The sequence below is a fragment of the Podarcis cretensis genome, assembly GCF_951804945.1.
Source record: "Podarcis cretensis genome assembly, chromosome: 9".
NCBI classification, from domain to species: Eukaryota; Metazoa; Chordata; class Lepidosauria; order Squamata; family Lacertidae; genus Podarcis; species Podarcis cretensis.
Window position 1 is genome coordinate 10,109,965 of NC_137178.1, and position 24,562 is coordinate 10,134,526.

Genomic DNA, 24,562 nt, shown 5'->3' on the forward strand with positions numbered 1-24,562 from the left:
CCAGAAGCAGCTTAGTCATGCTGGCCACATGACCCGGAAGCTGTACGCCGGCTCCCTCGGCCAATAAAGCGAGATGAGTGCCTCAAGCCCAGAGTCAGCCACGACTGAACCTAATGGTCAGGGGTCCCTTTACCTTTACCTTTACAATCTTTTTAATAGCAAGAACGAGTGTCAGTTCACACAGCCAACACAGCCCAATGGCAGCTGCCTGCCATGGCTCCACACAGGGGAGTTGCAACAAAGAATTGCTTAGTGGATTGATTCCCCAGATTGCATGAGTCTTTACAGAGTAGACAACCCTATACTTGAGTTTCCCTCCCCAGCGGGACAGACACCATGCAATATCTGACAGCTGCCATGTGGAAACCAAGATTCAACGACTGGCTCTGGATCCTTGCATGGTGCTATTTCTAGAATAGATAAGTGCACAGCTTGTACATGTCCCCTAGGTAGGGATTTCTTAGCTTAGTTCAGTCACTACTGCTTTGGCACAGGTCCCCTCGTCCATTTACTTGGCTTTTACCAGAATTGCTAGTGGGGTCATGGAAAGTTTGACCTTGCATAGATCTGCGCGTCCTGAGAATCGATGGGCTGTTGCAGGAGCAGGAGGGGGTTCCTTGGGGAGCGTCAAAATAGGAAAGTACTGTCTCAGCTGCTTAGAACTAAATCTGAATCCAGATGAATTTATGTGTAGCGGCTAAATTATAACAGTGCATTGCATCACTTTAAAGCATTCAAGCTATTTACCGTATTTTTTGCTCTATAAGACGCACCAGACCACAAGACGCACCTAGTTTTTGGAGGAGGAAAACAAGAAAAAAATATATCTGAATCTCAGAAGCCAGAACAGCAAGAGGGATCGCTGCGCAGTGAAAGCAGCAATCCCTCTTGCTGTTCTGGCTTCTGGGATAGCTGCGCAGCCTGCATTCGCTCCATAAGACGCACACACATTTCCCCTTACTTTTTAGGAGGGAAAAAGTGAGTCTTATAGAGCAAAAAATACGGCAATATACAGTTGTACTTTGGATCCTTAATGCCCTAGAACTCGAACATTTTGGCTCCCGAACGCTGCAAACCCGGAAGTGATTGTTCCAGTTTGCAAACATTTTTTGGAACCCGAACATCCGACGGGGCTTCTGTGGCTTCTGATTGGCTACAGGAGCTTCCTGCAGCCAATCAGAAGCCGCAATTTCATTTTGGAAGTCAAACGGGCTTCTGGAATGGATTCTGTTCGACTTCCAAGGTACAACTGTACATTATCTCAGTAACCAAAATAGCAGCCCTTTAAGGGGTAAGTATTATTATCTTACATTGCAGGTGAAGAAACTGAAGCTTGTAGAGCCAGTGTGGTGTAGTGGTTAAGAGCGGTAAACTCGTAATCTGGTGAACCGGGTTCGCGTCTCCGCTCCTCCACATGCAGCTGCTGGGTGACCTTGGGCCAGTCACACTTCTCTGAAGTCTCTCAGCCCCACTCACCTCACAGAGTGTTTGTTGTGGGGGAGGAAGGGAAAGGAGAATGTTAGCCGCTTTGAGACTCCTTCGGGTAGTGATAAAGCGGGATATCAAATCTAAACTCTTCTTCTTCTTCTTGGAGAAGGCAGCTTGTCTAAGGGCATAATCCAAACCCTGACCCACTCTCAGCAGGTCACTACAAAGTGTATGCTGAGCCCAGCCACTCAGAAGGTGTGGGGCAATCAGCCCTGAGGTCAACACCAGCTCCAGGCTGATGCAGTGGTCATGCCCAGATCACGGCCAATGATGCCACTGTGTGCCAGCAGCAAGACCAGATCAGGATAGAGTGGATTCTGGGCTGACTCAGCCCTGCCCCATCTCCCCCATCAGGGCTTTCTGCTGGGATCTGCCAGTGAAGACTCCACCAGTGAGCATCCTACCAACCCTCATGTTGGGTGACTAGCAGAAGAGCAGCTCAGTGGAGAGAGACCTCTGCTTACTCCAAGCCCCAAGCCGAGCACAAGAAGGGGCTGGATTGCTTTTAAAGGCTACTAAGCAAATGGGAAAGGGCCTAAATCAGAGAACTTCCAGCTGGCACACTCAACCACTGTGCTAACCCTCGTACACAGTCACTAGCTGTAACTTTTAACCACCGAACCATAAGCCAAAACCACAGGTCTGATAGGGCCAAGCCACACATGAGATTAATTGACCTTAGGGTTCTGCTGTGCCTCTTTCTTAATGAAAAGCAGGTGCTCAGGGCCACAGCATAGGGAAAAGGGAATGTACTAAATAAATACAGAAGCAAAGGGAGGTGTGCACATAGCCTGTGTAGCATAGCAATGAAAAGCAACTTCCATGTACAGCAGCGTTCAAAATTCGCCAGGCGCATTTTACACCTGGCTATCAGTCGCTTGCAACCAAGTAAAGATGACCTGGTAGCAGGATGGCACCTGACGTCTCCACCATCTGGAGGTACATTCCTGGGGATCCCTGAATCTTGACCATGTTCAAGCACTAGCAACACATCCCATAGAATTCTACCCGTGATATTTTTACCTGCACAATCAGAACGAATTCCAGGAACCCAAAAGTTGTATTGAAAAATACACATGGCCCCAAAATGGCAACTAGACATTCTGTTTTGGCAACAGTAACCCTGGTTTAAGGAGCCATTTGGCCCCTAGCTTATATAGCTGAGTCTCTAACCCTGATACACAGTAACATATGAAGTGGCCTCAAGGATCACGATAGTGCATGCTGAAACAGGTGAGTACTATGGAAAATTACCACGCGTGCTGTCATTAATTTTTTTAAAGCAAGTGCAGTTGTTCTTACAAGCGTACCAAATGCTGAGGTCGTGTTTTAAGAGCTATCTGGCCTTGCCCTACATGACTGTATCCTCCAAATGAGAAAACAGATGATAGCCTTATAAGATAAGGCATACTAAAACAATTACAACACAGCGTATTACTCATTGACTAAAGATATCAAAAGCCTTTCAGAGAATACTGGTTCTAACACACGGCTGTGTGTCAGTGACGAACCTTGGCTAATCCCAAATTCCCCGTGCCAACTCAGGGAACAAATTAAAGCACCTAACTCCTAACACAGTGGTACCTCAGGTTAAGAACTTAATACATTCTGGTGCTCCATTCTTAACCTGAAACTGTTCTTAACCTGAAGTACCACTTTAGCTAATGGGGCCTCCCGCTGCCACCGCGCCGCCACCGCATGGTTTCTGTTCTCATCCTGAAGCAAAGTTCTTAACCCAAAGTACTATTTCTGGGTTAGCGGAGTCTGTAACCTGAAGCATCTGTAACCCGAGGTACCATTGTACTGTCTAGATGACATGTGACTTCAAGCAAAAAAAATTCCCAAGTTAGCAAAAACTCTAGTCCATCTGGGCTCACCATAATATGAAGCAAATGTTTCCATAGACTTTTATGATTTTTTTAATGAAACATAAGAGTTGGAAAGGACCCCAAGGGTCATCTAGCCCAACCCCCTGCAATGCAGGAATCTCAGCTAAAGCATCCATGACAGGTGGCCACCCAATCTCTGCTTCCAAACCTCCACCAAAGGAGAGTCCACAAAGGAGAGTCCATTCTGCTAGATGCCCATCCACCTCAAGACAATTCTCTGCCCTTCCAGCAAATGCATTGGACAGGGCAGACAAAAACAGCCCTCAAATTTGGAAAGGCAAGGTCTTGACCTCTCACTGCCTTGTGGGAAATGCAAACTGGTCAGCTGGAAAATGTCACACAACTTTCACACACCACTCTAGGCCTGGGCAATCCTAGTGCCCAAGCAGCGTGACTTGGAGAACAGCACTGGCCAGGAGAACAGCAGGATGGGAGATTCAGCTTCTTAACTGGTAGGGACCTTGATCAGCAGGAAACATAAGGTTGTCCCAGAGGCCTCCCCCCATCACCACATAAAGGAGCACTTCTAGGTGAGTGCAAAGAAGAGTGGGAAGAAGTAGACAAAGCTTGCAGATCACCAGCTGGCCAGATCTGCATGGGGCAACAAACCCACTTTTTATACCATAATTAACATTAACTTTTCTGCATTTCTAGTGTAGGACAAAACTAATGCTAACTATGGTATAAGAAGTGGGTTTGGAACAATTCAGCTTCATAAACCATGGTTTGAACTTTACATGTTTCAACACATCATAGTTAAAGTTAACCACATTTGTCCATGTTGGACATAACACTAACTGTAGTTAGTCCCCCAAAAAACAAGCAACCCTGAGCTATGGTTTAAGTGAAGAAATGGCTAAACTATAGCCCTCCGTATGTTGTTGGATGATAACTCCCATCATGGCCAATGGTCAGGAATATCAGAAGTAACCGTGCAACATTTAGAAGACCAGAGGTTAGCTACTTCTGGTTTATCATCATGTCCAAACCAGGCTAAGGTTTTTCCTTTGTGTCTCATGAAAAGCTTTATCTGCCATTTCAAGCAGATCAAAGCTTCTGGTAAAAGTACAGGAGAAGGTGAAACCTCTGATCAGCTGGCAATGCTATTCCTGGTGGAAGTAGAGATATTGGTCAACTCTAAGTCATCCCTAAGTCGACAGCAAATATTGTTATTTGAATTTGGAGTTCCTGGATCATCACTCCTGAACTCACATAGGCAGCAGCAGTAGCAACAAAAATCAGTGCCAAACACAATTTGGTCCTAATTGCAAGGTTTAGTCAGCCCCATAATCAGCTAAAACTATACCCACTTCTTGTATGTGTGACTGCTGTGCTCGATCACAGAGGCATTTTCTACCAAGAAAATGACACATGAATTCAACTATAGCAGCCACAGTTCCTGATTAACTTCCATCTAGAAACAAAAACAACCACACAAGTGTACTCAGGTATGATTATCAAGAGTTCAAAGCTAACTGGGCACACGTGTTAGATTTTTTTATCAATGAAATGTTTGCAAACTTATCAGATAAGATGAAATCATTTATGCTTTCCTTCCAGCATAGATCTATCCCCACTGATGCCCATTTCTGCTTATTCTTGAGCATTCCTTGAAAGCTTCAGATAAGTTAGATACACAGGACCCAGGAATGTGTTTGGTCTAGAATACACTGATTCAGAGGTCTGAGAAAACCAGAGAAGCACAAACTACTTAGGGGAGGACTGAGTAAGGGGTTGCAACAGAACAAATTTGTACAAATTGTGAGGTAACCAACCTGGCATCCCCCAAATGTTGCTGCATTACAACTCCCATCATCTCTGACACAATTGGCCGTGCTGGCTGAGGTTGATGAGAGTTGGGGTCCAACAACATCTAGAGAGCCACAGGTTGGCCAACTCTGCTGTGAAGGAAGATCAGCAATTAAGAGGTGCATATTTGGCATATAGTATGCACTGTGCTCAGCTAAGGAATATATATGCAGAAAAGCCAAAAATCCCACCAGCATGGGAAAACTTTTCACGGGGAGTCATCAATTCTGCTTAAAATTTAATTGCAAAATTGCTCATATTGTATTTAAGTTGCACCACAGAGTCAAAGAGAGGGAATGAACCTGGGTGCTTCTGCATGCACTGTTGTTGAGATCATAGAATCATAGAATCATAGAATCATAGAGTTGGAAGAGACCACAAGGGCCATCGAGTCCAACCCCCTGCCAAGCAGGAAACACCATCAGAGCACTCCTGACATATGGTTGTCAAGCCTCTGCTTTAAAGGAGGCATGTTTGCAGCTAGAATCTCATGCTAAATGATTTGCAAAAAAAGAACTACGCACAGGCTCACATTAGTACCCTTAGGTCCATTTTCAACAGGGTTATAAAGGCCTATTATCCAGAAAGAAAACCGAACCCTTTTTATCACCTGTGTCTGTAAGGAATCCCTCCAACTTCACACCAAAAACACAAGGAGCAAATGGAAAGGAGAGCTTCTTTTTCTTGCCCATGAGAGCATTAACCAACAGGGTCATTTAACTTTAACAGCAGGTGGGGACATTGGCTCAGCCATGATGGAGAAAAAGAATCGACCCCAACCTAAATCTGATCCGCTGTGAAGGTTGCACCCTGCAGTGACAGTGTGTCATCACCCTAACCCCCTTTCTGCAAGGAAATGGTTCCAAAATAACCAAAGGGCTGGTTATTTTCACACAAAATAACAGGGGGAAGCACTGGAAATCAGAGCGAGCTACAAAAGGGATCACTAGGGAAAACACTGAAATCTTACTCTCTTTCAAGAGAGAAGCATCAAAGCTATATAAAGCTCATGGTCAACTCTCCCATGAAAAGGCAGCTCTACTCATCTTTCCATCTGCTCATCATTCCAAGATCAGTTTACAGTAAGTCCTGCAAAGGATATCTTGTGAGACTGTCACTCAGACCAAATCTATAGACAATGGGGAAATGTCTCACAAAATGCGTGCGCGCACACACACACACACACACACACACTTGGGTTTCCCTTATCAGAATATCAACACCTCTGTTTGAATTCCCAAGACTTTTCCCACAAAGTAAATATTTATGTAGAGCCAGCAATTGAGCACTCAGCAGTGCAGAAAACCCACAAGGACTGCCCTGAGATTTGTTGGTGGAAAAATCCAACAGGCATATCTACAAAAAAAATCATTTGATAGTCCTGCCCCCACCACAGTAAAATCTGGAGGCTGCAATACTATGATGGGGGTCTGAGTTCTCCTACAGTGAATGCTGTTTTCAACTACCAATTTCCCAGTGTTCTCTGGGGCATGTGAGCCATGATAGTTAAATTGATATAAAACCGCAATTGGTATTTAGTGTTCAGAGAGCCTTTCTATCTACTTTTCTATTAGTTTAACTCAGAGTGGTCCAAGGGCTCTCGCGGACCTTTTTGGAACACTCTTGGCAACATTTGATTCCCCCCCCCCTCCCCGAGCCCTCACGCTGCCTTCCCAAAACCAGGTAACTGAGGCACTGGGCACTAGGAAGGAGGCATGAGAACTCTGTCAGTTTCCTTCCAGCTCCTTCCCAAACCCTAGTGAATACTTTCCCAGCTTGGGGAACGAGCTGGGAGGACTCAAAGACCCTGACAGAGCATTGCGCTTCCTTTCCCAGAGCTTAACCAACTTTGGGAAGGCAGTACAAGGGCTGAGGGGAGAGAGTCAATTTTTTGCCGTGCTACCCAGCCCCATTAGGCAGCCAGGCATTGTGTGGCCTGCAGGTTCCACGTTGAAGTACTCTTGCGGTCCACTTGGTGTGAAAAGTTGGACCGCCCTGGTTTAACTTGTTCCCATCTCCACAACAAAGCTCCCTGTCTAAGCTTAACCTGCCACAAGTGACTATCAGACCCTGTCCAAGATTCACCCCTTGGCATATTGTGCTTACTTGAGGTTATCCTGCAGGTCACAACACATGTTGGCTTGCTAGTCTAGCCTTTAGAGCAGGGGCCACCAATGTTGCGCCCTCCAGGTGTGTTGGACTACAACTCCCATCATTCCTGACCATTGGCCATGCTGGATGAAACTAATGTGAGTTGTAGTCCAGGGACATCAGGAACCTTGTTGGGTAATTACTATTATTGTTGTTGTTATTTATTGAATTTATATCCTGCCCTATACCCAGGTCTCAGGGAGGTTCAGGGAATAAAATCAAAATATAAAGCCACAAAATACATAATCAAAATATCATATTTTTCGCTCTATAAGATGCCCCAGACCACAAGACACACCTAGTTTTTGGAGGAGGAAACAAGAAAAAAAATATTCTGAATCTCAGAAGCCAGAACAGCAAGAGGGATCACTGTGCAGTGAAAGCAGCAATCCCTCTTGCTGTTCTGGCTTCTGTGATAGCTGCGCAGCCGGCATTCGCTCCATAAGACGCACACACATTTCCCCTTACTTCTTAGGAGGGAAAAAGTTAGTCTTATAGAGCAAAAAATACGGTAACCCTGCTTTAGGCACACTGAAAGAAATCTCAAGGGCTCAGTGGTAGACCATTTATATGCAAAAGACGCTGGTTCAATCTCCAGCAGCTTGAGGGAAAAACTCTTACCCCAAACCCTGGAGAGATCCAATCAGTGCATAGACAGTACTAAGCTGCACAGAGCAATGGTCTGACTCTGTAAGGCAGTTTTCTGTGTTTCATTTTGAACACCACAATCCATCTTGGGAGCAGGGGAGAAATCTGGAAGATGCAGCTGTGACTCACGCACCCCACCTGGCATTCATTATTCAGAAACTGCCTTTACTCTCACTGTGACCCTTTCGGAAGGAAGGTATCAAACCCCTCTCAGCTTGGAGCATGGCACCTCCTTGTGCATGTTTTATCTGTTGTCTTTATGACTCAAGGCCTTCACAAACTTTCCAGGAACACCCACACTCACCTGAATCAATAAGCAGGCAATTATTAAGATTCAGACAACGATACGGCTGTCAACAAGGCTCTGTTCCCTTGGATGCCACTGCAAGTCACCATATCAAGGCTCCACTGTGCAAACTGTTGGTACTCCTTCTGTGCAGGGAGGGCTGAATACTCTGACATCCCCTTTGATCAGGGAGCCCTTTCTATTGCAGAGTGCAGATTTGTTTATTTTAAAGTGATCCTGAGTTGAATGAATGTGTTGGTCTCTGGGTACATACACAGCAAACATTTAAAGCATGTGCCTTCCCCCAATGAAGCATCTAAAGCTTGCAGAATATGCTGGGAACTGTAACTCTGTGGAGGCAAACTATGGTTCCCAGGCTTCTTTGCCCTGGGGTTGTAATAAGTCATTGTTTTTCCATTCTGCCCTGTATCGATCACATGCAGAGCTGTTTCCATTCCACTGCGGTTTGCCTTCTACCAAAAAACTACGTTAACTGTCTCGCTGTCTGTTGTGGTGGAAGCACATAACTTATACCAGTGATGTAATCAATTTTGTTGATTGCGCAAGTTGCATTGCCTTATGCTATTCCACCACATTCATTTCAACGCAAAGGGAACACAACACAAATAGGGAAGGAGAGACATAATCAAGTTAGGCATCATTTGCGGACAGAAAGAAAAAGCAACAGTGAAAACCGTTTTTGAATATCGGCTGGATTGATTTCCGTTCCAGGTATGGGCCAAATAAGCAAGATTTCCCATTAGGAAATAACAGCATTGAGATTTTGCTGCCCTTTGCCATTTTGCACCCACTGAATTCAAGCAGGACTATTTTTATGGGAAGAGAACCCTCGCTCCCCTTACCTGCTCCATCACAACATTTCTATAATGTGTTGAACAGTCAAATATTCCAGTTCAAGAGAACCTCGACAACTGAGGAGCCCCTACTGAAATGACCGGATACGTTCTCTAAACGGAGAACAGCATTTGTCCAAAAATGTGACTGCTTCCATGCTACAACATGCTTTCTGCACACTGTGCCATACACATTATATGTCAGGTTGTTTTATTCCCAAACTCTTTGTAGAAATCAGGTCTACACACACACACACACACACACACACACACACACACACAATTTCACTATGACATCTACTTGCAGCATCTTAGTGCAGCGGTAAGGCAGTAATTAACCCACAAGGCTACCATCTGCGCTCAGAAAGAACACGGCAGACCAGAGGAGGTTAGTAGGTCACAGAGGTAATTCCGGCCCCCACCTCCCAGGAACACGTGTATGATGCTCTTGCAAGAACAATCTTCCCTCCTCCGAACCACCTTCTTACTGCTCTTTGGAGCTGTTCTCAGAAGCTCCAGCCTTTTTTCATTCAACAGGAGAACCTTCTTACCTAAGCCACTCACAATGATGCAGAGACTTTGCTTCTGCATTTTTCTCTTTAGCAGAACCACCCACGACCTGCAACTTGAAGAAGCCATTTAATTAAAGACATAAGAAATCCCAATTCTGAAAGCTTAAGCTACAGAATGAAGCTGGAGACTAACAATCATTGTCTTCGTTTTGATGGGTCAAGCGGAAAGAGGTGTTTTGTTTTCTGTGGGGTACAGATTCGTTCCACTGTTGTTTCTGGTAGGTTTTGCAGGGGGTTGGGAACTGCTTTGGCCAGAAGTGGCAATGCAAGAAAATAAAATTAATATGTATATCTCATGCAACAACACCTCTCAGCACAGCACTTCTGCCTCTGCTTCCAGCTTCGGTTGATCTGTACAGATCATGTAGGTTTTATCTGCCACTTGAGTTGGCAAATAAATCAATTTCAATTCACTAAGCACAGGCCCAGTTTGACGGAAAAGAGTAAGGACACACTCAAAAGTCAGAAGAAGCAGAGGGAGTGCTGCTTCTAAGGGCCAGGAGGGAAAAGAAGGCTGCTGAATACTCTACAACCAGACACAAGAACCAGACACAATGTTTTAACCACAATAGCAATTATTAGTGCTGTCAGTCATTGATTCAGTCATTGAGAACGATTAGACAACTTCATGGAAGATAGGTCTATCAATGGTCTGGCCCACACTTAAAACCACATCATGGTTTGTGCAGCCAAAGTGTGGTTTGTTGAGCAATTGAACCTAGCCCAGTAGACTAGCCATAGTTTGTTTACTAGCAATTAACCATGGTTTGTTTACTGGCAACAAACCCTGATGTGAAACCATGGTTTGCTATTGGCTTACAAACCACCAGGCAAGAGCGTTGCGCTTACACCTGGAATGCTTCATTCATTATTTTTCAAAGAAAATTTTGGAGGCATCTTGCAAGTAACACAGAATAAACGTTAGCTCGAACTCACAGCCAAGCCACATGCCAGCAGCTTTCCTTCCATGCTGGAAGGGAATAACTGGAAATCCTTGAATTACTCCTGCCTGTAGGAGAGCCCAAAAAGTAACTGGACTCACTTTAAAGGTCTGTGAGCCTGAGTGCAAGGACCATTTTAACAGTAGACCTTCACAAGCCACTCAGCGATACTTCCCAGCTGAAGACCAGGTTAAATACGGTTTAAATAAATAAACAAGCCCCATACTTCCTACTCAAGAGAGAGGTCAATGTCATCTGCTTCTCCATTTACCAATAAGAAGACACCTAGAGGTTTAGATTTGAGCAAGGGAGTATGTTCTCAAAATGCCTACTTTCTACTCACGCAAAAATGAGGGTCATATTGTATGGCTGTAAGCAGGCAAACGCAGGTGGCGCTGTGGGTTAAAGCCTCAGCGCCTAGGACTTGCCGATCGAAAGGTCGGCAGTTCGAATCCCTGCGGCGGGGTGCGCTCCCGCTGCTCGGTCCCAGCGCCTGCCAACCTAGCAGTTCGAAAGCACCTCCGGGTGCAAGTAGATAAATAGGGACCGCTTACCAGCGGGAAGGTAAACGGCGTTTCCGTGTGCGGCTCTGGCTCACCAGAGCAGCGATGTCACGCTGGCCACGTGACCCGGAAGTGTCTCCGGACAGCGCTGGCCCCTGGCCTCTTAAGTGAGATGGGCGCACAACCCCAGAGTCTGTCAAGACTGGCCCGTACGGGCAGGGGTACCTTTACCTTTACCTTTAAGCAGGCAAACACAAACACACCAGTTCCCATGTGTCCAAAGTCTCTAAGTCAGCCTCTTCATAATCTGCAAAGGCATGAGACCTGACTTATAAAAGATTTTGCAGAGCAAAACAAATCCTTTTGGTTTTCAGGAATCTTGTGAATTCTCACGATGACAAAAAATAATACTACTACTACTCTGAGAAAGCACTGTTAAGCACCGCTTATTATTCTCTAAAGTGGCTTGCAGCCTCTCTCCCAAGCATCTTGGGATTGAGAAAGGTTGTTTTCTGCTGCTCCAGAGAAGCGGACACGGAGCAATGGTTCCAAACTACAAGAAAAAAGATTCCACCTAAACATTAGGAAGAACTTCCTGACAGTAAGAGCTGTTCGACAGTGGAATTTGCTGCCAAGGAGTGTGGTGGAGTCTCCTTCTTTGGAGGTCTTTAAGCAGAGGCTTGACAACCATATGTCAGGAGTGCTCTGATGGTGTTTCCTGCTTGGCAGGGGGTTGGACTTGATGGCCCTTGTGGTCTCTTCCAACTCTATGATTCTATGATTCTATGATCTCAACAACAGTGCATGCAGAAGCACCCAGGTTCATTCCCTAACATCTCCAAGCAGAATAATCGAATTTGTAGTATTGCAAGGGACCACAAGAGTCATCTAGTCCAGCCCCCTGCAATGCAGGAATATTTTGCCTCACACTCAACTATGCTGGGTTAGGAATATCACTGGAAAAGGCTTCTGTCCGAGACCCTGGGGAGACAATGCTGCACTAGGTGGACCAATGGTCTGACTCAAGTGTGAAGGCAATTTCCTACTTCCCTGCGTTCTTACGTGCTACACCAATTTGCTGATGGAGCAACTGGTGGGATTGGCCAGGTAGTTTCTAAGCTTTCCCACGCTTCTCAGGAGATTTGGACAGAGAATGCTTAATCCAAAAGAGTGGGGTGAGCAATGCTAGCTATCAGCTGTGTCATTTCTGAGTACATGTAAAATCTCTTTGGCTTACAAGCAGAACTTTACTCAAGAAGGGTTTTTTTTCTTCTTCTTGCCTGCTTTTGTTTTAACCTCCTTCTCAGCACAGCAAATTCCTCTGACTTTTTCTGTCCCTCAGCAGTTTCACGTGAACACACACAGAGCAGAATTAGTCAAAGAATTAAGGTGGCTTAGGTAATTATAGCCACACATGCTAGCAGTTTGAGACAGGATTAGAAGAGGGAACTGCCAGTTAAGAGGTCTTCCCATGTGCTGTGAAAGTGTGGGGGGGGGCTCGTTTTTTAATCAACCTTTGGGTTGGTTTCAAAGGGCTTACCTATATCAGGCTGCAGTCTGTGTGCTGCTTTTGAACGGTGTGTTACACTGAAGCAGTTCATTGGATAGAATCACAAGCATGCATCATAAGAGCGTAAGAACATAACAAGAACCTGCTAGATCAGGCCAGTGGCTCATCCAGTCCAGCATCTCATAGTGGCCAATCAGATGCTCATGGAACATCTACAAGCTGGACCTGAGCACAAGAGCACTCTCTCTTCCTGCATTTTCCAGCAACTGGTATTCAGAAGCTTCGGACCATGAAGGCAGAACATAATCACCATGGCTAGTGGCCGCCATTAGCCTTATTCGCCATGAATTTGGCTAATCCTCTTTTAAAACCATCCAAGTTGGTGGCCATCACTGCTTCCTGCATTTGCTTGTGCAAATACAGTCATAGACATACAGTCATACCTTGGAGGTTGAACAGAATTGGTTCCAGAAGTCAGTTCTACTTCCAAAACGTTCGGAAACCCAAGCATGGCTTCTGATTGGCTCCAGGAAGCTCCTGCAGCCAATCAGAAGCTGCGGAAGCCCCGTCGGATGTTTGGCTTCCCAAAATGGTTTGCAAACCAGAACAGTCACTTCCGGGTTTGGGGCGGAAGCTGTTCGAAAACCAAAGTACGACTGTATACAATACTTCCTAGTAGCAATAAAACCACTGGTCCATCAATGGCTCTCCAGGTGTCAGGCAGAGTTTGTCCCCAAGTTCTGCTCTCCAATGTATTTTTAGCTGGGTGTGTCAGGGATGGAACCTGGGACCTTCTGCATGCAAAGCGCATGCCCTACCAATGCACTCTCCAAATCTCCTCTCGGAAAGAAAGGGAAGAAGAACTGAGGCATGAGAAATGCAGGTGTGCCACCTCTGTGGCACAGATGGGGAACCTGCGATTCTCCAAGCCAAACTCCCTTTGGCCTCGGAGAGGATGGAGAATGGTTGGGGATGGTGGGAGTTGTAGTCTAGCAATGTCTAGGGGACAAAGGTTGGTTTCCCCTTTTCTCCTTTACTAGGAGGCCTCAATTAGACTCAGAGGGGGGCTTGCTTCCTGTGCTGAAAATCAATTCACATGGTTTAAAGGCAAACCCTTCCTCTAGAATGTCATTTCTATTCCTACCCATTCATTGGAGAAGGCACCATTTTCACCAAGGTCTTGTCACAAACCCCTTTTCCACACACAGGCACTGAAGTGTGCCACCCTGAATGCAGCAAGGAATACTGGAGACCTATAAATAGAAGGGGCATTATCCAGAGAGACCTAAAAATAGCAAACGTATTATAATCCTTACATGACACGCATTGTCCGCTTTAATTCTACATAAACCCTGAGGCTCCCCTTAGTGTGGGTACTCTTATAAATATCTGTAGGTTCTGAGTTTAATTGGGTGGGAACACAGGTAGCCGCATGAGGCAGAGAAAGTGGTTACGGATTTCACCATGAATCTGGATCTGATGTGATGTATGGTGAAAATCCCATCCCCTCCAAATTCCAGTGGCAAAAATCAGGATGCACATATTTTGGTGTCACGCTCTTGCAGGAGCCAGCTTACTCATGTGCAAGCAATGCACCTCTGCAGGAGACAGCTCATCTTCCTCCCTGAGTTTGGAGGGGGGAAATGGGAGATTCTGGAATCCAATCAGAAGCCAGGATGGCTTCTGTAATTCCAGGGTGTCCCAGGGAAATCAGGACGGTTGAGGGGTATCAAATTCTCCTTTGCAATTGATGACATAAAACATGTTGTGATTTCAAAGCTGGGAGACCAATCCATGTAGGCAATACAGTGGTATCTTGGGTTAAGAACTTAATTCATTCTGGAGGCCTGTTCTTAACCTGGGGTACCACTTTAGCTAATGGGGCCTCCCGCTGCCGCCATGACGCTGGAGCACGATTTCTGTTCTCATCCTGAAGCAAAGTTCTTTTTTTTTTAAAATAATATTTATTAAGGTTTTAACAGAAAAAAGTTACAAAATAGTAACACACAAAAGAAAATACAAAAATACAAAAACCAAAATCCAACATAAAAAGAAAAAAAAGGAAAACCAAAAATCCCTCTTTTATAATATCTTACATTCATTTACCTATTTTCGTGACTTCCTCACACCTCCCTTTTTTGTATTCCATTTAAAAATTTGTTCAGCAAAATCATAGCCTCTTATTTTACCCTTAGATTATTTATCCTCGCATATTCAAACTTCAAATTTTCATCTAATATCCATCCCTTCTTGCACATTCTTATTTTATCTTATTACTAGAACCACTTCATTTCATTCCAACGTCATTAACATTCAATAATTTTACAATGTTTCTGTAGATAGATTTTAAATTTCTTCCAATCTTCTTCCACCGACTCTTCTCCCTGGTCTTGGATTCTGCCGGTCATTTCAGCCAGTTCTTAACCCAGGGTACTATTTCTGGGTTAGCGGAGTCTGTAACCTGAAGTGTCTGTAACCCGGGGTACCACTGGATTAAGCTAGGCAGGTCAATGGCCTGACTAGATGGAAGGAATCTTCCTAACAGCCTCTCTCAAAAGCCACCCACCACAAGGCTTTAATCAGAGGCCTTCCAAAACTGATGGCATTGAGGGCAGTGAATCAAAAATGGAAGCCAAGTGTGGCTGTTACCACCACGCGCAGCCTTTTCCAGCTCAATCAGTCCACCAATTGCTTGGCTTGCTCGGTGCTGCCTTCAAGCATTTTCATTTCTTTCCTTCCCCCGCACCCCTTTCCATCACAAAGAAAAGCCGTGCAAAGTGCCAAACGGGAAAAGGGAAAGGTGGGTGAGGTCCAGCTTCAAGCAAATGGAAGTGTGGGGTGGCAGCGGAGGAAATGAAACCAGTACACAAATGAAGTAATTTCCTTTGTAGACCCAAACCCACAAAACAATCGGCCTGGGAGACGAAAATGATCAGTGAAATGATTCATTTATGCGATGCATTCTCCATTACATATACGGTATAACGGCTCGAGTTCCCAGCACTACTGAACTGCCAACAGCTCTGTTAAGGTGGTTTCCTGGCCAAGCTACCCGATCGTATCCCTGATGCTGATGCTGCAATGAACCCACAGCCCCCGCCAAGTGGGGGCATTCCCTCCCCACACCCCAGCTGACCGGAAGCAACACAACTAGCTGCCATGCACCCTGCCAGAAGCAGACAAGGGGATAGCCAATTTTCTGCTCTGCAGGGAGCAAATGTCCCTATGAAATTTAATCACTTAATGGTTTGCCCATAACAATATAGTGACCTTTGAGAAATTATTGCTTGCTGTAATGGCCCCAAGACCTGATTGTTTCTTAAAACCAAAAATATAACCAGCTCTTAATTCCCCCATGGCACGTTATGGAAGCATTCTACAGGTTTCCAGTTAGAAGAACGGAGGTTACGTTGGACTCAGAAATAAGTCCCACTGCATTCAGTATAAAAGACTGCGACCTTAGCTGATTTCACCAAAAGGCTTAATTGATTAAATGTATGCTTGTGTTAGGGGACACAGGTGGCGCTGTGGGTTAAAGCCTCAGCGCCTAGGACTTGCCGATTGAAAGGTCGGCGGTTCGAATCCCTGCGGCAGGGTGCGCTCCCGCTGCTCGGTCCCAGCGCCTGCCAACCTAGCAGTTCGAAAGCACCTCCGGGTGCAAGTAGATAAATAGGGACCGCTTACCAGCGGGAAGGTAAACGGCGTTTCCGTGTGCGGCTCTGGCTCGCCAGAGCAGCGATGTCACGCTGGCCACGTGACCCGGAAGTGTCTCCGGACAGCGCTGGCCCCTGGCCTCTTGAGTGAGATGGGCGCACAACCCCAGAGTCTGTCAAGACTGGCCCGTACGGGCAGGGGTACCTTTACCTTTACCTATGCTTGTGTTAAGACTAGCTCTGAATTTTAAAAGAGTACTTTCATAGTTTTTAATCTCAAAGAGCACATTTTAATTGCACGTACCATCTCAGAAGAGGAATTCCCTCCTATTTAACAGTGAAGGAGGTGGTGCCTCTTAGAGAGAATTTTTTTATATTTTATAAGTACAGTATTTAAATTAAGAGTACAGTGGTACCTTGGTAGTCGAACGGCTTGGGTCCCGAACAAATTGGCTCTCAAACACCACAAACCCAGAAGTGAGTGTTCCGGTTTGCAAACGTTTTTCGGAAGCCGAACGCCCAGCTTCTGCGGCTTCCAATTGAGTGCAAGAAGCTCCTACAGCCAATCAGAAGCCACACTTTGGTTTCTGAGCCATTTCGGGAGTCAAACGGACTTCCGGTACGAATTAAATTCGAGATCCAAGGTACCACTGTAACTGACATGGTTAAGAAAATGGACTGCCTTGTTGATCAGGGACTGCTTTTTAGTCAATTAGAAAGTTTTCAATCAACGAATCCAACCAATTAATTAATTAATCAAGGCTGTAGCCCTACATACCAGGGACACAGAGTGGGAGCAGGAGGAGGGGGCTTGGCGAAGTATTTGCAAAGCAGGAACCTCTGCTACAGAGGTGCGCGAACCTGGCTTTTACAGCTCAGAAAGACAGCGTGTTTTGTGTTGCTCTCTCTCAGATGTCAAGCTATACACTGTTTTGAGTTCATTTAAGGTCAGGCAGAGCCAGGTGACTGGGTTCAAATGGCAGCATACATGAGATGTACAGCACAGCCCAAAATGAAAAGGCACACCAGGACTTTTACGACGAGTTGGCTGAGAAATCAGAGCATGAGTGGGCACAGCTCCCAAGATGCAGTATTTGAGAAAGCCTTTAATATTTCTGCATGCATTAAACTGGTTCCACATGCAATACTAAGCCATAGAAAAGTGACTCAGCCTCATGCACTCTGCCCCTCACTTACTCTAACACAGTGCAAGGAGGAGCTCAGAAGCTTTAGTTTCATTTTTAAGTTAACCCAAACCAACCAAACCATGGTTAACGTTAACTATCATTTGCTGAAACAGGCCAGCTTCAAACCATGGTTTAGGCAGTTGCCTTGTTTCGACAAACCATAGTTAACAATGGCAGTTTAGAGTTTGCATAATATACACTAAACTACATCCTCTAAAACAATAGAGGATGCATCCCATGTCCTCCTCACAGCCACACCAGAGGAGAGGGAAGTGGGGAGCTCATGGCTTGCCGTGGCTCATCCTCATTGGGCTGGTTCACACAGAATGCTAACCATGGTTTACCACTATGTGCACAAGTTAGAAAGAGCCGAAGTGATGGATTGGGCTACTGCATTTCTCCTCCTCCTGCACAGCTGTAGAATTTCAAATACCCCCTTCCTTGTCCCACACAGCTGAAAGAAGGCCTTCATTAGTACTTACTTTCAGTTTAATATCCCCATGGTTTGAAACTCAACAAGACTGAAGCTTGCTCATGCACCACTAAACTATGGTTTGTTTCTTCTTCATTTCATAAAATCCCTACACGGCTTGATTGTTTTAAAAGCAAACAAACCTCAAAGCAGTTTAGTGTTATGTCTGAACCAAGCCATTTTCACAGCACCTCAGCTCCTTATGTAGAAAATTTTATTATCTGCTTATCGGAGGGCTGAAGATGAAGAAACATTTGGTAAGTGTTGTGCTTTTAAAGGAAATATAATTGATCAGCAAAGATCAAACACAGCAATGAAATGTTTACTACAGGGTCCTTCCCACTTTAAGTCAATTGTGCTCAGTGGTAATCTCTACAGCAAGCCTATACTACTAGCGAGCATCCACACTGAAAACAGCTATCTAACATGCCCCTCCCTAAGTATTAGACAACACCTGTTTATGCACTCCTAGGTAGGAAAATAAGCAGACAGGATTATCATGAGTACATCTCTGCTTGGTAGGTCATGAGTTGTGCTGGCTTGCTCCACAGACAACACGGTAAATAATGCCTGATAATTGAGACGAACTAGTGTTCCTTCAGACACCAGAAATGTCAATGAATCCCCTGGCTCCGACTATCCAAAAATAAAAAAGTAAGGTCAAAATGACCCACGATCGTCAACATCACCACATGTATTAATGGGTTTGTGTGATTGCATCTATTTTAGTTTGGCATGAAGAGTGGGGGTAAAAGCAGCTTTAAATAAAATACAGTGAACTACAATTAAGCCAGGGTGAGTCAACAAGGTACTCTACCAATGTCGCTGGACAACAGTTATCATCATTTCAGACGACTGATTCACTGTGCTGCCTGGGAGTCTAGCATCATGAAGAGGGCGCCACATGGACTATTCCCAAACTAAAGTCTGCGCATACACAGTGTGATTATGGACAAACCATAGTGGCCAGGTTATCACCTTGCAAGCAGAGAAACTGGAAAAGTAGACAAACTGGTTTTAACCATGGTATGCTTGGTGCAGCGCAAATAGAAAACAAAAACCCACTTCAAACCATGGTTTCCTGCTCCTAGTTTGCGGAAGGAAGATCCTTAACCATGGTTTAGATCAGGCATAGGCAAACTCGGTCCTCCAGATGTTTTGGGACTACAACTCCCATCATCCCTAGCTAACAGGACCAGTGGTCAGGGATGATGGGAATTGTAGTCCCAAAACATCTGGAGGGCTGAGTTTGCCTATGCCTAGTTTAGATATTCAGACACTAACACTTAACCACCGCAAAACACCATCTGTATACATAGGGCCATGCAGTTTAGCTGTTGTTGTTGTTGTTTTTTAACTGATAATGGATTCTCTGGCATCTCTTACCTATGGGCAGTTTCAAATGCTGAATTTGTTACATATCTTCAACTGCTAATTTTCTCACACATTCCTTAAAGGCAGGTACTGTCCAACACCCAGAAAGCATGCAGCCAAACAGAAGGATGCCTTCCAAAAAAACAAGAGTCTGAGCCATGCTAGCTTTTCTGCCTAATCAGATTATGTAGCATTTACTTTCCAGGGAAAGCTGCATTTTGAATCACAAATGTTAAAAGCTGCACATTAACCTCAGGCCTTAGATGACACGGCTACCGCTGAGACAGTAGCAGAGGTTACATTACACACTCACCAGGAGGAGAGGGAAAAAATCCCCGCAGAGACACTGAGCATAGCAATCCATAGATTAATTTGAGTAGCTGAGTCAGATCCACATTAGCGGCCATTACTTTTTTCAAAAATGAAACCAAAGCCATATGCACAGCATTTCAGCTCAATCGCTTAAGTGCCCGTGAAAACAAGATCAAATATTGTGAGATAACAATCCCTTACTCGGAGATGCTTTGGATGCTAACATGTGGCGGCAATACGGGAAATAAATTTTGCAAGCAGTGCCAAAGGAGGAATATGCGAGTCGCACATATACCGTATTTTTCGGCCCATAGGGCGCACCGGCCCATAGGGCGCACCTAGTTTTTTGGGGGGGAATAAAGAAAAAAAAATATCCCCCCCCCCAGGCGCGGGGCTGGGGAAGCCCGAGCTTCCCCCGACCCCAGCACGGGCAGCTCTCCACAAGCCGTGGGAGAGCTGCGCGAAGCCTGAAGCCTGGGGGGCGCTGAGCTCAGCACACCCCCAGGCTTCGGGGTGCAGGCAGCTCTCTGCAAGCCGTGGGAGAGCTGCGCGACTTCGCGCAGCCCTCCCACGGCTTGCAGAGAGCTGCGCGAAGCCTGGAGAGCGAGAGGGGTCGGTGCACACTGACCCCTCTCGCTCTCCAGGCTTCAGCGAAAGCCTGCACTTGCCCCAGAGGACGCACACACATTTCCCCTTCATTTTTGGAGGGGAAAAGGTGTGTCCTAAAGGGCGAAAAATGCGGTATTTTTTTAAAGGCTGAGCTCCCTCTGCTACATGGAAGGGGAGAATTTTGAGTCCTCCTCACAAGAGATGCCACAAAGCCTTTAACAGGCAATGGCAGGAGTAACGGGGGAAGCAAACAGTTTTTAGGCTTTAAAAGCAGGGTAAGAACTTTGAACAAAATAAAGCGCGGGCCTTGAATCAACAGGATTTCCTATGCAGATACCTGCCCCTCGGCCAAACAACACCTTTTTGTTTACTTACACACACACAAACACTTGTCTCGATTGGGCCAGAAGATAGACATGTAAAAGCCTTTTCACTTGATTTGCTAGTGCCCTATGGAGGCCATTTGGAAGAGGCCCCTATTTCAGGCATTTTAATAGGCAGAATTGATCATCTTTATTTGTGTCTCTGTCAAATGTGGGCATATTAGAATAGTTCTCCCTCACGCACACACCCTCCCCACTCTTTTCCTAGTCATAAATATAACTGAAGCACTTTCTGTTTCTCATTGTTCATCCAAGTCACACTTACAAGAGCAATTTACTTGGTCACCCTTTTTAGTGGGTGTTCATTCATGATTATTTGTGACCAGCGCTATTTTTCTAGAAAAAAAATAGATGCCGGAACTGACCATGAACGCCTCCCTTGCTCTCTTATCAGGGCAATGGAGAGGTGCTGGGACTGAGTTCTGTTGCGTTCCAGCTGAAAAAAAGGCCCTGTTTGTATCCTTGATGGCGACAGGGAGGTCATACAACAGCCTGCTTTAAATACTGTTTGCACCTGCAAAAGTTTTGGGGTGGACATACTGCTTCTCTTCCAAATGGCGCACGTCCCATAGCTTCCTGGTGAAATATTGTAACTTTTTATAGCACAAATCTTCCAGGGGTGGTTGAGTTAGTGGCTGGCCCCTCTTTTGTTTTGCAAGAGTGCCCACCCAGACAGCAATAATGCAATAACACTGGAGAAGCATCCCAGAACAACTAATGAAGAGGAATGACAGTGTGGAGGAGCCCTGAATCCTTTGCATTAGACGCAGCTAGAACCCAAGCAAAGTGAATTTAAAATACTCCTCTACAGATCTGTCATCTTGTGGGGATCTTAATTGTATTTTACTTCAGATTCCTGAAAGAATTCCAGTTATGTTACAGAAGTCTTTTTGCTCCTAAGCAACCGCTGCAAGTGCAGGAAAATTTTTATTTGCATTGACTTTGCTTTCAAGCAGATAATTTTCTCGTTCGCTTTACCCTCCAAGTAAAGGCGTAATAATGGGCAACGGTGATAAAAACAAACCCTCAAGCCCCTTCTAGACAAGGGCTGCGTGTCACTTCTGTAGATGTGATCTAGGGACTCTGAAAGCCTTTGGTGAAATCTGCATCTAGGTTCCCAGTCAGAACTGTAACTCGGGAGATTTTTCATCACTTGTTAAATCAGCACTGGCTGAAGCCAGTCTTGAGCAAATCAGTCTTATGCAAGCCTGATGCACACCAACATCCATCCCATCGCCCCTTAATCTTGTGAACTAGCAGCCCCTGCTAGTCTATTCTTGGAACTCTTAAGGAATGAGACAGTTGCACTGAAATCTTTCAGACTGCACAGTAATAACAGTGCCAGGTGGAGAGGAGGGATTTCAGTTACTTTTTTCTTACAGCAAGGACAACTATCCAAACCTATGTATGGTTATGAGGGAAGGACATCCCACCGGTAAGTACCCAGGAGACTGCAGCTTATTCACAGTTGATAGGAGATGGAAAATGCTGGCCTCTAAGCCCAAAGTGGGGTGGAGAATCCAAGACCACCTGCTCACTTTGCCTCCTAGAAGTTTGATTGAGAGCCAATTAGGAACGTGGAGTAATTATCGCTCCCTGTGCTGGGTTGGTGCCTCTGATCTAGTCCATAACCCAGTTTCAAACTACAGCAAGTTAAAATGCCTCTGGGACGCTCCCACCCAACACACAAACATGGACAACTGCTCCTACTTGTATGTAAGAAAGATGCATTTATTCAAGCAAGTGACAGTATAAGCCTAGCAGCAGACAATGAAGCTCAGGAACCCCGATTCAGGAGTTCAGAAACAAGGCAACAAGTTCAGAACAAGACAGAAGCAATAAAGATGTCCTAACAAGTTTCCACACCCTGCCTGCCAAGCTTTCAAAGAGGAGGCATGGAGTGCTCACACAAGAGACTTGCTCGCCTTGCGGGAAGTATCAGAATTGCTGTGCATGGGCTCTGTTGGTGTGGGTGGGTCTGCTCACATCTGCAAATTAGGTGCCTGGGTTCTGGGCAATAAGGCTGCACCTACTCCAGCTCCTGTTCAGGCACAGCTGCCTCCTGCCTCCCCCTTGGCTGCTCACATCCCTCCCTAGCCTCCAATGAGGCTCTCTGCTCCATGGGAAGGTTGAGAAGGAACCAGGATCCCTGCTCCCCCGTTCCAAAGCAGCTGAGCAAAATGGGGAGATCCCCCTGCATTCAGCCCCCCCCACCCCCCATTTCTTCTTCCTGCTCCTCCTGCATTAGAGGTCTGGCAACCCCAACCCTGTGGGGGTTTTGTGACACCAGGTGGACATAAAAGCTGGCTGGTGTTTGTCTTCAGCATCTGGTATTCTGGATGTGGCACTGCTTCTATACACCTAGCTATTGGGGCTACTAGGCACTGATGGGTCATGCTCTCTGTGAATTTGCATAAAATGCTAGCACCAGCCATTCCATCAGGCTGCAGCAGATGGAGAAAAAGAAAGCCAAGTCAACATGAGAAGCAAGATCCATTGGGATCCTCCCTCAGTTGTTACCTGGAAGTAGCCATGCCATAAATCTGCTGCAGAGGGAGAATAGAGAAGGAGAGCCACTCCACTGACCCAGCTGAGAGACTAGTAATTTTTGGATGTTCCTCTCTGAGGTGAGAATACCCCGTGCACTCAATACAGTCATACCTTGGTTTTCGAACAGAATGCGTTCCAGAAGTCCATTTGACTTCCGAAACGTTAGGAAACTAAGGCCCGGCTTCCGATTGGCTACAGGAGTGTTCTGCAGCCAATCGGAAGCCGGGCCAGGCATTTGGCTTCCAAAGCAAAGATTTAAAACCCGGACACCTACTTCCGTGTTTGCAACATTTGAGTTCCAACAAACTAAGCTGTTCGAAAACCAAGGTACGACTGTATCCTAAATGAAAGGATACTTCAAGAAGTTCCCCCAAACAACATTTATCTAGCTCAGAGACACTGAAATACATATCTGTACCCTGCAAAATTGTGTAAGGAGAAAGACTATGAAGCCATGATCCATGGAAGGACGATAACACTGAACCTTCAATCTTTGCCATCACAATCTTGGCAAATCCATAGCTGACATCTTGAGAGACGTAGCCCTTTTGACTCACAAACCTCGACTGTTACCAAAATAAAATAAAATTCCAAAGTGCACAAACACCCAAAATGTTCAATCAAATCGTTTCAATCAATTCTGAAGGCAAATCAAGTTTTACACATCTTCGCAAACACCTGGTCTAAGGTGTGTGGGGTTTCGCAAGGACTCAAAGCATTTTTCATTGCATAATTCTGTTGGCCCACGTTTTCAGTTTTACACCTCCCATAAAGAGCCCTCGCCATTTGTACTGTGGTTCCCTGAGAAAAATTGCAAAAAGTGCCCATTACTCACTGAGTGGCTTGAGGATGCTGCTGCTTGTCTCGTCGGCATTTTCAACATCAGATTTGTCCGAGTTTTCAGAGATTTTCTCCTTTTCTTTCTTCTCCTTGGGCTTTCTTCTGTGGCGCCTCCGCCTTCGGTAACTCTTAGGCACGTGAACCCCAATGTAGACTGTATGATGACCTAGGACACATAAACATGTTGCTTTTTAATAATCTTCAGATGACTTCAAGCAGCAGCAATATATCTCAGCCATGTAATCAGCACAAAACAGTATCATTCTTAGGCACGGAACAACAAAGAGGTTGCGTATCATTCTCAGCATGTGAACTTCCTTGCCTGCACAAACCAGCCATGGGGAATGGAGAAGTGGGGAAGAATCATAAAACTGCAGAATTGCAGTGGATCCCAAAGGTCATCTAGCCAAACCCCCCACAATCTCAGCTAAAGAATCCCTGGAAGATGGTCATACAATCTCTGCTTAGGTAAAGGTAAAGGGACCCCTGACCATTAGGTCCAGTCGTGGCCGACTCTGGGGTTGTGGTGCT

At 45.5% G+C, this 24,562-nt stretch overlaps 1 protein-coding gene and 1 long non-coding RNA gene across 10 annotated transcripts in view; one reads left to right on the forward strand and one right to left on the reverse strand.

The window, feature by feature from the left end:
- SLC4A4 (solute carrier family 4 member 4) overlaps positions 1 to 24,562 on the reverse strand; it is a 194,443-nt gene that overhangs the window by 109,966 nt on the left and 59,915 nt on the right. For all 7 annotated transcript variants that reach the window (XM_079990733.1, XM_079990731.1, XM_079990728.1 and 4 more), the window contains one exon: positions 24,027 to 24,197. In XM_079990733.1, coding sequence (XP_079846859.1) covers positions 24,027 to 24,197 — 171 coding nt within the window. The remainder of the gene's footprint in view (positions 1 to 24,026; positions 24,198 to 24,562) is intronic.
- The window catches only part of LOC307224452, a 60,173-nt gene that overhangs the window by 23,826 nt on the left and 11,785 nt on the right, over positions 1 to 24,562 (forward strand). Inside the window, exon 4 of one of the 3 annotated variants that reach the window (XR_013842537.1) lies at positions 6,168 to 6,268. The exons of 1 other annotated variant lie outside the window; for it this stretch is intronic. This is a non-coding gene — a long non-coding RNA (uncharacterized lncRNA). Of the gene's footprint in view, positions 1 to 6,167; positions 6,739 to 24,562 lie in introns of those variants that run through there. One more of the 3 variants, XR_013842538.1, reaches the window with a different exon arrangement.